We start from the raw sequence: 12,751 nt of genomic DNA on the forward strand, positions 1-12,751 counted from the left end.
AAACTGTTAGCTATTATTGTTATTGTTAAAGGTATGTGAATTTGTTAACCTAAAATACGTTGTGTCCAAACACTTTTTGAATGGCATATGTATAATCAAAAGCCATATTGGATTCCATCAACCAATATCTCCCATACATAAATATGTATATAAACACACTTGAACACACACTGGTTTTGCCCACACATTTTTCCCAGTTTCCAAATAAGTAAACTTAAGAACAGAAAGATCAAGTAACTTTCCCAAAGTCACACAGAAAGTAAGTGACACAGCCAGGATTAAACCCAGGAGTCTGGCTCTAAGATTGGTCCTCTGCTGTTCTGATCAAGTCCATCCCACATATGAGAAAAGTCAATTGCTTTTGACCAGGACATATTTATCTGCAAATATACTGATATAAATTAAACTCAAAAGAACTACTAGTTCAAGTCACATTATTATCCTACTATGATTTCTTATTCTTACTCTTTATCTCTTGGAGAAATCAGGTATTTTTGGCTACCTTTCTGAAGACAGTTTCCTTTAAAAATAGGTGGCTTTGCCATGATGGTTCTTTTCGGAGATGTCACCTCAGGCCAACGTTCTTGAGTGAGAGGTCATGATAAATGCTCTTCAAGCAAGCAGTGGGTGGTGGCATCTTTGGCAATGCGGACCATATATTGCTCTACACTAAAACTGTTTTCGCCTCTGCTTCAAGGAGAGAGATCCTTGTGTCTTTTTTTTGTTTGTTTCAACTGGTAAATTCCAGCTTATTCCTCAGAGACTTTCTTGGCTGAAAATCAAATTGGTCTTACCGAAGCTGAGCCCCACCAGGGGCACTGCTCTGCACTCCTGAGAGGTGAATGACAAAGGCCTCTGGCCGACCAGGGCTAGGAAAACTCCACAGCAAGACTCTTTTACTTTCTTCTCCATGGGAAAATGAAAGACTCCCTGACAGGGGACATGAAACGGGAAGTTGGGTTTCATTTCTGAGTTCTTAAATTGGGATTCAACTCTTAAAAATATAGTGAAATCTTTCCTTTTCCAAAATTCTATGACAGTCTACAAAAGGTAAAACATTAAAAAAGTCAGTGGGGGAAGGAGTGTAAATAGAGGAAGCTCCGTAGACCACACACACCTTGCCTTTAATCATGGCTACTTTACAAGGTAGAGGTCAAACCATCTAACTTTTGCATCTCACTGATCCTCACAGAGCTTATGGTATAACTAAAAATAAAGTAGATGAAATAACAGCTGCTCAACTGTCAGAAATATTCAGATGAACATGTAAATGGATATAAAGGTGTGTCTTTTTTGATTATCGTATGGGCCACATTAGGTTTTTAGAACTACTTTTAACAAAACTCCTCAGGTATAAACAGAGTAGTCTGCTTAGTGACCATTATTTCCAGGTGAGGTATGAAGTTTTCCATTTGAACGAATAAAGTTCCTCTCATTCTCACCAAGCAGCCTGTGAAATTCTGATCACTTAAATCTGAGAGGACTGTATTAGAAGGCAAATAGCTCACTGTCCAGAGAAGGCAAATAGCTCACTGCCCAGAGTAAAGAGGATCCAGGAAAATTAGAGGCCAATTACACATTTCCATGTTCTACAGGGAGAATCCTAGAAAAGCCACAACTCACCCACTTCGGGGGTCATATTGCCAACAACAACGAATTCGGGGATTTTTAACCCAGGAACATATCCAGCCGCCCAGGAAACCTTGAGAGAGCCATACGTGCCTCTCCTAGAAATCACAACTTGGCTTGTTCCGGCGGTGATGTCCATGAGTGGAAAAGCAGTAGACTCAAATCCAACCTGAGGAAAAACATGCTTAGAACATTTTATTTCTCTCTAAAGGTTCTTGTTTTCTGAAGAGTGGGTTAAAAGTCAACTTTCTCTTTGTTTACACAGTATATTTCCCTGTTCTAAAATATATTCAATTAAAGAGTAGTATTTAAGAAATGACACGTGAAATTTGAAAATTTATTCTATTTTATAATGCTGATTATAGTTTATAGCTTTATTTTTCTATCAAAATGTAAACTCCTGAATTAACAATATCTAAAAATATAATTTTAATTATGGTTAAATGAAAGGAAAGATTAAAAATGGCATTTTAATATATTTGTTCATGGGTCTTTATAGAACCTAATTTGTCTAGAACTGAAATCTGACTTCTTTCTAAGGTATAATAATAAATTCTTTATTTATAAAGTGAGTACCATGAACTAGATTTTCTATTAAGGTTCTTTTCAGCTCTTTGATTCAATACAATATCTTTTTTTTGAGGATCAGAAACCCTCAAAGATTTCTTTTAAATAACAATCTTTTTCATCCACACCAAGTAAGATCTGGTTTTCAGGGCAACCTTCCCAGGGTACCCTGGGATTTATAGATAAAATAAGTTCTGGTCAAAGAATAAGAATAAAACCAGATTCCTGGCTTCACATTCTTATTTAGACAACTCAGTTTACCTCTCTGGTCCCAATATCTATAAATTTGGAATACCATAGGATCAACAGTTCTATATTAAGACTCATTCTCCCCATTTTAAATTGGAATGGAGAGTAGCAGAAAGTGTGAGAGGGTGCCACAGGACAGCTTCTGAAGCCACAGAAAAGAAAAAACAACAACAACTTCAATTTGACACCAGCCTAGATCCCTTATTACAGTGAGGCTACCGGTTAGCAATTGCCAAAATCTTTGGCATATCTGAGCTCATGCTTGCCAAATGGCTAGAGGTTGTTTGAAAGTGTCCTAGGCACATCACACACTCACTCACACACACACACACACACACACACACACACACCACATACAAATACTGGTAAGGAGTACAGAGGATACACCAAGGACAGGAATACTCCATGACTGGCTCTGATCTGGCCCTTTGACGTGACATAATGTTGTGACAACATGCATGGACAAGGAGAAGAAAATAGTTTGCTACACCAAACAAAGGATTCAGGTTGAAAAGGAATCTTTGTTATAACAACCTGTGAACAAAAAGAAGGTAACAAAATGTCAAAGCATTAAATTCTACACCCTCTTTCCTTCTTGAGCAGAGGAGGTGCAGAAAGAAGACAATTCCTCTCAGTTAATTTTAATGTTGGTGGATTCCACTTTAGGGAGCAAAGCAAATTCATTCCCTGGGGAGAAGCAGCCCAGGTGGGAGTAACTGAAGAGCATCCCCTTAATGGCCAGAGACCCTGTTACACAAGCTGGTGGCCAGATCTGCCCACACTCCTGCCCCTCCTGCACAGATTCCACATCCTGGTCAAGGAACTGAAGGAACTCCCACCTGAAGGAGTAGGATGCATGCTTATCCCTTATTATGGTTTATAAAATACACACATTACCGTAGCCAGAGACAGGAGCCCTGTCTTGTTCCTATATCGACAGAATTGGCCTACACAGGAAGCAAAGCCCTCAAGGTATTCTTTGCTCTCATGTGAATTTATAAAGTGATTAGGGAACAATCCTCCCTAAAATGAACTCAGGTAGAAGATTCAAATACTTAGGTGCACCACTAGCATTAACCTACATCAGAACAAACTTGCCACAAGTTAAATATTTACAATCTTAGTAAATGAGAAAGTCTGAAATATGAACTGAGGTTTCATTCTAATTTTAATTATTTAGCATAAAATACCTCAATGTTAAATATTCATCTTCAAGAAAAAACCTGAAGTTTTGACTCTAGGTGACTGTTATTTTAAAAATTCTAGGACTTCCCTGGTGGTGCAGTGGTTAAGAATCCGCCTGCCAAGGCAGGGGACACGGGTTCGAGCCCTGGTCCGGGAAGATCCCACATGCCGCGGAGCAACTAAGCCCGTGTGCCACAACTACTGAGTCTGCGCTCTAGAGCTCGTAAGCCACAACTACTGAAGCCCGAGCGCCTAGAGCCCGCGCACTGCAACGAAGAGCAGCCCCCACTCGCCACAACTAGAGAAAGCCCACGCGCAGCAATGAAGACCCAATGCAGCCAAAACTTAATTAATTAATTAATTTTAAAATTCTATACCTTACATTCTAAAAGACAGAAACTTTCTAAAACTCAAGAAAGGAGATATATTTTTCTATCTAATGTCGAAAATTGACAAATCATTTTCATATAGTGTATCCACACTGTCTACTTTGATATTCATAGGATTACTTAGATTTAAGAAAATAGTGAATCTTAAGAAATTCTAAGAATCTTAGTCCTTCCTGTAAGAGCTGCCCTCTAGTGGTTCCGGGGTAGTACCACACCCAGGGCCAATTACCTGAGAATTGGCAGCTTTCTCAGGGACTGGAAGGACGGCAGATTTTGCTTCCTGGAGAATTCTTGGCATGCCATAGAAACTTCCACCAACAAGCATCACAGTCACCAGTTGCAAGGTGAAATTAGAGCCCAGGGGTAGGAAGACCTATATACAAACAGTATCAATGACTTTTTTAATAGCAAAAAATAATTTTCAAAAAAAATACTGACAATTGAAATGAGTCATTAGCACTTTCCTCCTTTTGTATCGGTTTCATCAGTATATGCCCTTTCCCCCATGTTACAAAACAAAGCACCAGCAGGAAGACTTTGATGCTAACACTGAGAGCCATACAATATTAAAAAAAACACAAATCTGCAAATACTCTCTGTGTGCCCAAATGACCTGAAGAATGATGAGAATCTCAGAAGTAGTATTAGTGATAGAATCACGTGCCACAGGAATGGAAAGAGCTCACTGGTGAACAGTGTCAGCTCCTAAAACCAGCAAAACTCATTTTCTCCCTTTTCATTGGATAGAAACTAAGAGCTCTAACGACAGTTACTTAAAACAGATAATGATTTAGGTGTACTGATTATTTGAATACTTTGGACAAATAAAGACTACTAACACCATGTATTAGACTACCAATTTTCAAAGTTTTAGAATCCAACAAAATAGAGAAATCCTGAATTTAAAACCTGGTATTACTTTAAAAGATTTTTTTAACACTTATTGATATAATACATTTTCCATAGAAACCTTGTTATTGATAATGGATAGGCCCCTGTAACCTGGAATATTACTAACAACTCTGTACATCTTTATTGAATGTACAAATAACCATTTCTGTGAAGTCTGTTCTTTTAAATGTAATGTACTTAAACACATATCACACCCTCTAAGTGTGTAAAATATGTACTATAATGGTTTCAAATGTGCAACATGAGGGGAACAGATGTTTTATTCATTCAATCAATCGTCATTTTTTCAAAATCACATTCACTGAACATGAAGCATAGATCAAGTGTTGAGGAAACAAATAAATCATGGTGTCCTGACTTCAATCATGTGCCTCCCTCCTCTCCTTGAAGGGTGTGTCCCTTCCCCATGCAGTTCACTGGCTGGACAGCTAAGGATTTTTTTGTCCCTATTTCCTAAAGAATGAACGGCCAGATGTCAGCTCAAAGCTCCCAGGCATTTGTGCCTTCCTACCCAACTTTTCTGTTCATGGGCCCGTGCAGCACACAGACTTGTGGAGTGTGGCAGGTCCCGAAGGTGCAGTAATTAAACATTAAAGTTGAACAGGAATAATGGTGGATTTGGAGAAACGCTGGTTTGCCTACAGAAGAAAAGCAGGCAGACTAATTTTAAAAGGACCTTGAAGGTTTTTAGGAGTTGAGGGTGTTCTGTTTTGCCCTTCCATGTCCCTGATCCAGGACTGCATCACCAATACTATTCTACGTATTTCCCATCATTCTTGATGGCTTTGGGCACAAATGGAGTTTACAGCCCCATAATATCCTATGTGCATCTTGAACACTGCTTATCTCCTTGCTTTTATAATTGGCTGTTCAAGGGCCTTCTCCTGCACTAGACAGGGAGCAACCTGACAACAGAGATTATGTCTTTGTGATCATTGTAGCTGCTGTGCTTCTCACAATGACTGACACATAGCAAGTGCTCAATAAATATCTGAATAAATGACAGCCATGAATATAATCTTATCTTGCATTCTAACTTAAATTCTTTTAAACGTAGACTTGTTTCTTTATCGTGCCAATGATTCTTATCATCAGTGAGTACTTCATCTGAGAAGCCTGTTGTTACCCAGGTGAGGTAATTGTTCACTCCCTGGTCCTCATGTTAAACCAACATCAAGAGTCTTCTAGTTTTCAGAGCCTAATGGAAACTCATTCTGTCCCAAGACCCACTTGAAGGTCCTTCTCTGTGGCAGACCTGTCCGAAGTCCTAATTTTTATCAGGGCAGTAGATCAGGTAGATCTATATGTAACTTGTAACTAATATCCCAAACTTTAAAGAGCGATGCATTACACCCAGGGTGTGAGGTGAGAAAGGGACCGCTGGAAAAATCCTCCCCTCAGTTTATGTGCATGTCACACATTGCCCTAAATAGTCACCTTGGAAGACTAACTCACATAATAATCTATGTGTAGTCTATACCACACATAGTGGAATGTAAGAGACAGAAGGAACCCATGCAAATTTAAATACACTAATGAAAGATGTTAAAGTAAGCAAATAAGAGGAAGCTTTCATATATTGTAAGCTAGTAAACTTTTGTTACTCTTTATTGAAAATAGACAGAAATCATAAAAATAGAGCTTCAAAACAGATATTAACAAATCCATAGATAATTCAAACAGGTATTAAGAAAGCTAAGTATCTTTATCAACTATATCATTAAGTTTTCAAAGTAAAATGAAAAGAGGACTACCATCCTTCAAAATGTCCCAGGTACCACCACAGGAGATAATCTAAAAGTGTCCTCTGGTACAGACTTTCTCAACCATGAGATAATTAATCTTCACAGCTATAATGCATCTCATGCATGAAATAAATTAACTTCTCTGCCATGCATATGGAATGATACTAGTTATCTTCTTGGGAGGATGAAAACAGTTGCTCAAATCACTTTCTGTGGATCAGACTGAGAAATACTGCTAGGTATCTATTTGACCCACAGAAAATCCATGTATTCCTAGCACCCTCACCTGATATGTTGGCAGAAGAGTCTGCTGTCCTAGGAAGTATACAAATATCTTCCCTTCAACAAGCATCCAGTGTGTGTGTGTGTGTGTGTGTGTGTGTGTGTGTGTGTGTGTGTGTGTGTGTGTTTGTGTAGCACTTGGAACAATTTCTGGAACTCTGAAGTACTAAATAAGTGCCTGCTACTATCTAGACAAAAATATTTTATCTCCAAATAAGAATATACTTATTTACTTATAATCTGCAAATACTCCAGTATATGTATTATCCAATAACTAGTATGCATTTTCTAAGGCATTTTTCATGGCTCCATTTAAATATCAGAATAAGACTTTAAACTGATCATGAGATTAACTAGGGCTTTCTTGAAGGAGTTTTATTGCAATGATCAGGAAATTAAAGAAATGCTACAAACCTGACTCTTGACTGACACTGTGTCCACCTTATATCTGGTGCCATCTTCGACCACCAGCTGCTTCTCTGCATTTTCAGTAACAACAGACTGCTTTTTAGGATCAGATGATATTCGATATCCAACAGTCACATCTCCAAATGTTCCAGCAAGCCGGGTTACATTAATTTGGATGAATCTACTAAGGTTCTGTCCAATAAGTATGGACTGGTGATCTGAATACAGGGCAAATACCCCATGTGGGTCATCATTTGCAGAAACAGAGAACTGTGTGATGCATTTTTCTGGATCAAGTTCTGCTCCTCCCTTTACAGAAACAAGCTGAATCACATAAACTTCCTCTATCTCAGGTACATCATCTGGTAGCAAGTTAACATCAAAGCTGGCCTCACTTTCTCCATCAGCAATGGTGAAAAATCCTTTTGTAGACAGAAAGTCTCCAGTAATATCAAACTCACTGCTTAATTCCCAGTAAACCTAAAATAAAAGGAAAAAAAGACCCAACAAAGTTATACAATTCAGTATATTGAATCAAAAATCCTTTAAATTAGTTTTCCTCTACTATATACAAAAACAATTAAGTGTGCATCATTATATTCCAAGTGAAACTTTCCAAGTAGTTAGGTAATTTAGAAAGGATCTTAACTCTTTCAGGCTGTTGTATGCAATTTGCAAGACAGGATTATAAAATTTCATTTCACCTGCTTCTAAAATAACATAATTTGAAAAGATAAACAAGTTAACTTTAAAATACCAGTAACACAAATATATTCAATAGTGAACCACAGACAATATTTGAAGGTAAAAAGTAGATAATCTGACGTTCATCTTGGAATTTGTTTTTGTTTGTTTTTAATAAAAAGAGAATATAGAGGAGGAGCTTCTAGATGGCAGAAGAGTAAGACGTGGAGATCACCTTCCTCCCCACAAATACATCAGAAATACATCTACATGTAGAACAACTCCTACAGAACACCTACTGGACGCTGGCAGAAGACCTCAGACCTCCCAAAAGGCAAGAAACTCCCCATGTACCTGGGCAGGGCAAAAGAAAAAAGAATAAACAGAGACAAGAGAATAGGGATGGGACCTGCACTAGTGGGAGGGAGCTGTGAAGGAGGAAAGGTTTCCACACACTAGGAAGCCCTTTCGCGGGGTGGGGGGGGGGCACTGCGGGGGGGGGGAAGCTTTGGAGCCGCGGAGGAGAGCACAGCAACAGGGATGCGGAGGGCAAAGCGGAGAGATTCCGACACAGAGGATCGGTCTCCCCGAGAGGCTTGTCTGCTCACCGGCCAGGGCAGATGGGGGCTGGGAGCTGAGGCTTGGGCTTCAGAGGTCAGATCCCAGGGAGAGGACTGGGGTTGGCTGCGTGAACACAGCCTGAAGGAGTTAGTGCACCACAGCTAGTCGGGAGGGAGTACGGGAAAAAGCCTGGACCTGCCTAAGAGGCAAGAGATTTTTCCTTGCTTCTTTGTTTCCTGGTACACGAAGAAAGGGGATTAAGGGTGCTACCTAAACGAGCTCCAGGGACAGGTGCGAGCCGCGGCTATCAGAGCAGACCCCAGACAGGGGCATGAGACGCTAAGGCTGCTGCTGCAGCCACCAAGAAGCCTGTGTGCGAGCACAGGTCACTCTCCACACCGCCCCTCCTGGGAGCCTGTACAGCCCACCACTGCCAGGGTCCCGTGATCCAGGGACAACTTCCCCGGGAGAACACACGGCACGCCTCAGTCTGGTGCAACGTCACGCCGGCCTCTGCCGCCACAGGCTCACCCCGCACTCCGTACCCCTCCCTCTCCCCGGCCTGAGTGAGCCAGAGCCCCTGAATCAGTGGCTCCTTTAACCCCGTCCTGTCTGGGCAAAGAAGAGATGCCCTCAGGCGACCTACACGCAGAGGCGGGGCCAAATCCAAAGCTGAACCCCAGGAGCTGTGCGAACAAAGATGAGAAAGGGAAATCTCTCCCAGCAGCCTCAGGAGCAGTGGATTAAATCTCCACAGTCAACTTGATGTACCCTGCATCTGCGGAATACCTGAATAGACAACGAATCATCCCAAATTGAGGAGGTGGACTTTGGGAGCAACAATATATATATATTTTTCCTTTTTCTCTTTTTGTGAGTGTGTATGTGTAGGCTTCTGTGTGTGATTTTTGTCTGTATAGCTTTGCTTTTACCATTTGTCCTAGAGTTCTGTCTGTCCATTTTTGTTTTTTTTTTTAGTACAGTTGTTAGCATTTGTTATCATTGGTGGATTTTTCTTTTGGTTTGATTGCTCTTTCTTTCTTCCTTTTTTTAAAATTACTTGATAAACATTTTTTTATTTTTAATAATTACTTTTTATTTTAATAACTTTATTTTATTCTTTTCTTCCTTTCTTTCTTTCTTTCTTTCTTTCTCCCTTTTATTCTGAGCCGTGTGTATGACAGGGTCTTGGTGCTCTGGCCAGGTGTCAGGGCGGTACGTCTGAGGTGGGAGAGCCAAGTTCACGACACTGGTCCACCAGAAACCTCCCAGCACCACGTAATATCAAATGGTGAACATCTCCCAGACATCTTCATCTCAACGACAAGATCCAGCTCCACTAAAAAACCAGCAAACTAAAGTGCTGGACCCCTATGCCATACAACTAGCTAGACAAGAACACAAACCCACCCATTAGCAGAGAGGCCGCCTAAAATCATAATAAGGTCACAGACACCCCAAAACACACCACCAGATGCAGACCTGCCCACCAGAAAGACAAGATACAGCCTCATCCACCAGAAAACAGGCACTAGTCCCCTCCACCAAGAAGCCTACACAACCCACTGAACCAACCTTAGCCACTGGGGCAGACACCAAAAACAACGGGAACTACAAACCTTCAGCCTGTGAAAAGGAGACCACAAACACAGTAAATTAAGCAAAATGAGAAAACAGAGAAACACAGCAGATGAAGGAGCAAGGAAAAAACCTATGAGACCTAACAAATGAAGAGGAAATAGGCAGTCTACCTGAAAAAGAATTCAGAATAATGATAGTAAAGATGATCCAAAATCTTGGAAACAGAATGGAGAAAATAAAAGAAATGTTTAACAAGGGCCTAGAAGAACTAAAGAGCAAACAAACAATGATGAACAACACACTAAATGAAATCAAAAATTCTCTAGAAGGAATCAGTAGCAGAATAACTGAGGCAGAAGAATGGATACGTGACCTGGAAGATAAAGTAGTGGAAATAACTACCGTAGAGAGGAATAAAGAAAAAAGAATGAAAAGAATTGAGGATAGCCTCAGAGACCTCTGGGACAACATTAAATGCACCAACATCCTAATTATACGGGTCCCAGAAGAGAAAAAGAAAGGGACTGAGAAAATATTTCAAGAGACTACAGTTGAAAACTTCCCTAATATGGGAAAGGAAATAGTTAATCAAGTCCAGGAAGCACAGAGAGTCCCATACAGGATAAATCCAAGGAGAAACACACCAAGACACATATTAATCAAACTATCAAAAATTAAATACAAAGAAAACATATTAAAAGCAGCAAGGGAAAAGCAACAATTCACACACAAGGGAATCCCCATAAGGTTAACAGCGGATCTTTCAGCAGAAACTCTGAAAGCCAGAAGGGAGTGGCAGGACATATTTAAAGTGATGAAAGGGAAAAACCTACAACCAAGATTACTCTACCCAGCAAGGATCTCATTCAGATTCGACGAAGAAATTAAAACCTTTACAGAGAAGGAAAACCTAAGAGAATTCAGCACGACCAAACCATCATTACAACAAATGCTAAAGGAACTTCTCTAGGCAGGAAACACAGGAGAAGGAAAAGACCCACAAAAACAAACCCAAAACAATTAAGAAAATGGTAATAGGAACATACGTATTGATAATACCTTGAATGTAAATGGATTAAATGCTCCAACAAAAAGACACAGATTGGCTGAATGAATACAAAAACAAGACCCTTATATATGCTGTCTACAAGAGACCCATTTCAGACCTAGGGACACATACAGACTGAAAGTGAGGGGATGGAAAAGGAAACTCCATGCAAATGGAAACCAAAAGAAAGCTGTAGTAGTAATTCTCATATCAGACAAAATAGACTTTAAAACAAAAACTATTACAAGAGAAAAAGAAGGACACTACATAATGATCAAGGGATCAATCCAAGAAAAAGATATAACAATTGTAAATATTTATGCACCCAACATAGGAGCACCTCAATACATAAGGCAAATGCTAACAGCCATAAAAGGGGAAATTGACAGTAACACAATCATAGTAGGGGGCTTTAACGCCTCACTTTCACCAATTGACAAATCATCCAAAATGAAAATAAATAAGGAAACACAAGCTTTAAATGATACATTAAACAAGATGGACTTAATTGATATATATAGGACATTCCATCCAAAAACAACAGAATACACTTTCTTCTCAAGTGCTCATGGAACATTCTCCAGGATAGATCATATCTGGGGTCACAAATCAAGACTTGCTAAATTTAAGAAAATTGAAATCATATCAAGTATCTTTTCCAACCACAACGCTATGAGACTACATATCAGTTACAGGAAAATAATCTGTTAAAAATACAAACACGTGGAGGCTAAACAATACATTACTAATTAACCAAGAGATCACTGAAGAAATCAAAGAGGAAATCAAAAAATACCTAGAAACAAATGACAATGAAAACACAACGACCCAAAACCTACGGGATGCAGCATAAGCAGTTCTAAGAGGGAAGTTTATAGCAATAAAATCCTATCTTAAGAAACAAGAAAGATCTCAAATAAACAACCTAACCTTACACCTAAAGCAATTAGAGAAAGAACAAAAAAACCCCAAAGTTAGCAGAAGGAAAGAAATCATAAACATTACATCAGAAATAAATGAAAAAGAAATGAAGGCAACAACAGCAAAGATCAATAAAACTAAAAGCTGGTTCTTTGAGAAGATAAACAAAATTGATAAACCATTACCCAGACTCATTAAGAAAAAAAGGGAGAAGACTCAAACCAATAGAATTAGAAATGAAAAAGAGAAGTAACAACTGACACTGCAGAAATACAAAGGATCATGAGAGATTACTACAAGCAACTATATGCCAATAAAATGGCCAACCTGGAAGAAATGGACAAAGTTTCAGAAAAGCACAACCTTCCGGGACTGAACCACGAAAAATAGAAATATAAACAGGCCAATTACAAGCACTGAAACTGAAACTGCGATTAAAAAATCTTCCAACAAACAAAAGAACAGGACCAGATGGCTTCACAGGTGAATTCTACCAAACATTTAGAGAAGAGCTAACACCTATCCTTCTCAAACTCTTCCAAAACATAGCAGAGGGAGGATCACTCCCAAACTCACTCTACGAGGCCACC

General features: G+C 39.4%; 1 protein-coding gene across 1 annotated transcript in view; it reads right to left on the reverse strand.

The window, feature by feature from the left end:
* The window catches only part of ADGRV1 (adhesion G protein-coupled receptor V1), a gene marked incomplete at its 5' end in the record, with an annotated part of 528,497 nt that overhangs the window by 335,007 nt on the left and 180,739 nt on the right, over positions 1–12,751 (reverse strand). Inside the window, 4 exons of the mRNA XM_082623775.1 lie at positions 795–930; positions 1,624–1,798; positions 4,249–4,392; positions 7,373–7,846. Coding sequence (XP_082479901.1) covers positions 795–930; positions 1,624–1,798; positions 4,249–4,392; positions 7,373–7,846 — 929 coding nt within the window. The remainder of the gene's footprint in view (positions 1–794; positions 931–1,623; positions 1,799–4,248; positions 4,393–7,372; positions 7,847–12,751) is intronic.

Source organism: Mesoplodon mirus (assembly GCF_964341445.2).
Source record: "Mesoplodon mirus genome assembly, chromosome: 5".
Lineage (NCBI taxonomy): Eukaryota > Metazoa > Chordata > Mammalia > Artiodactyla > Ziphiidae > Mesoplodon > Mesoplodon mirus.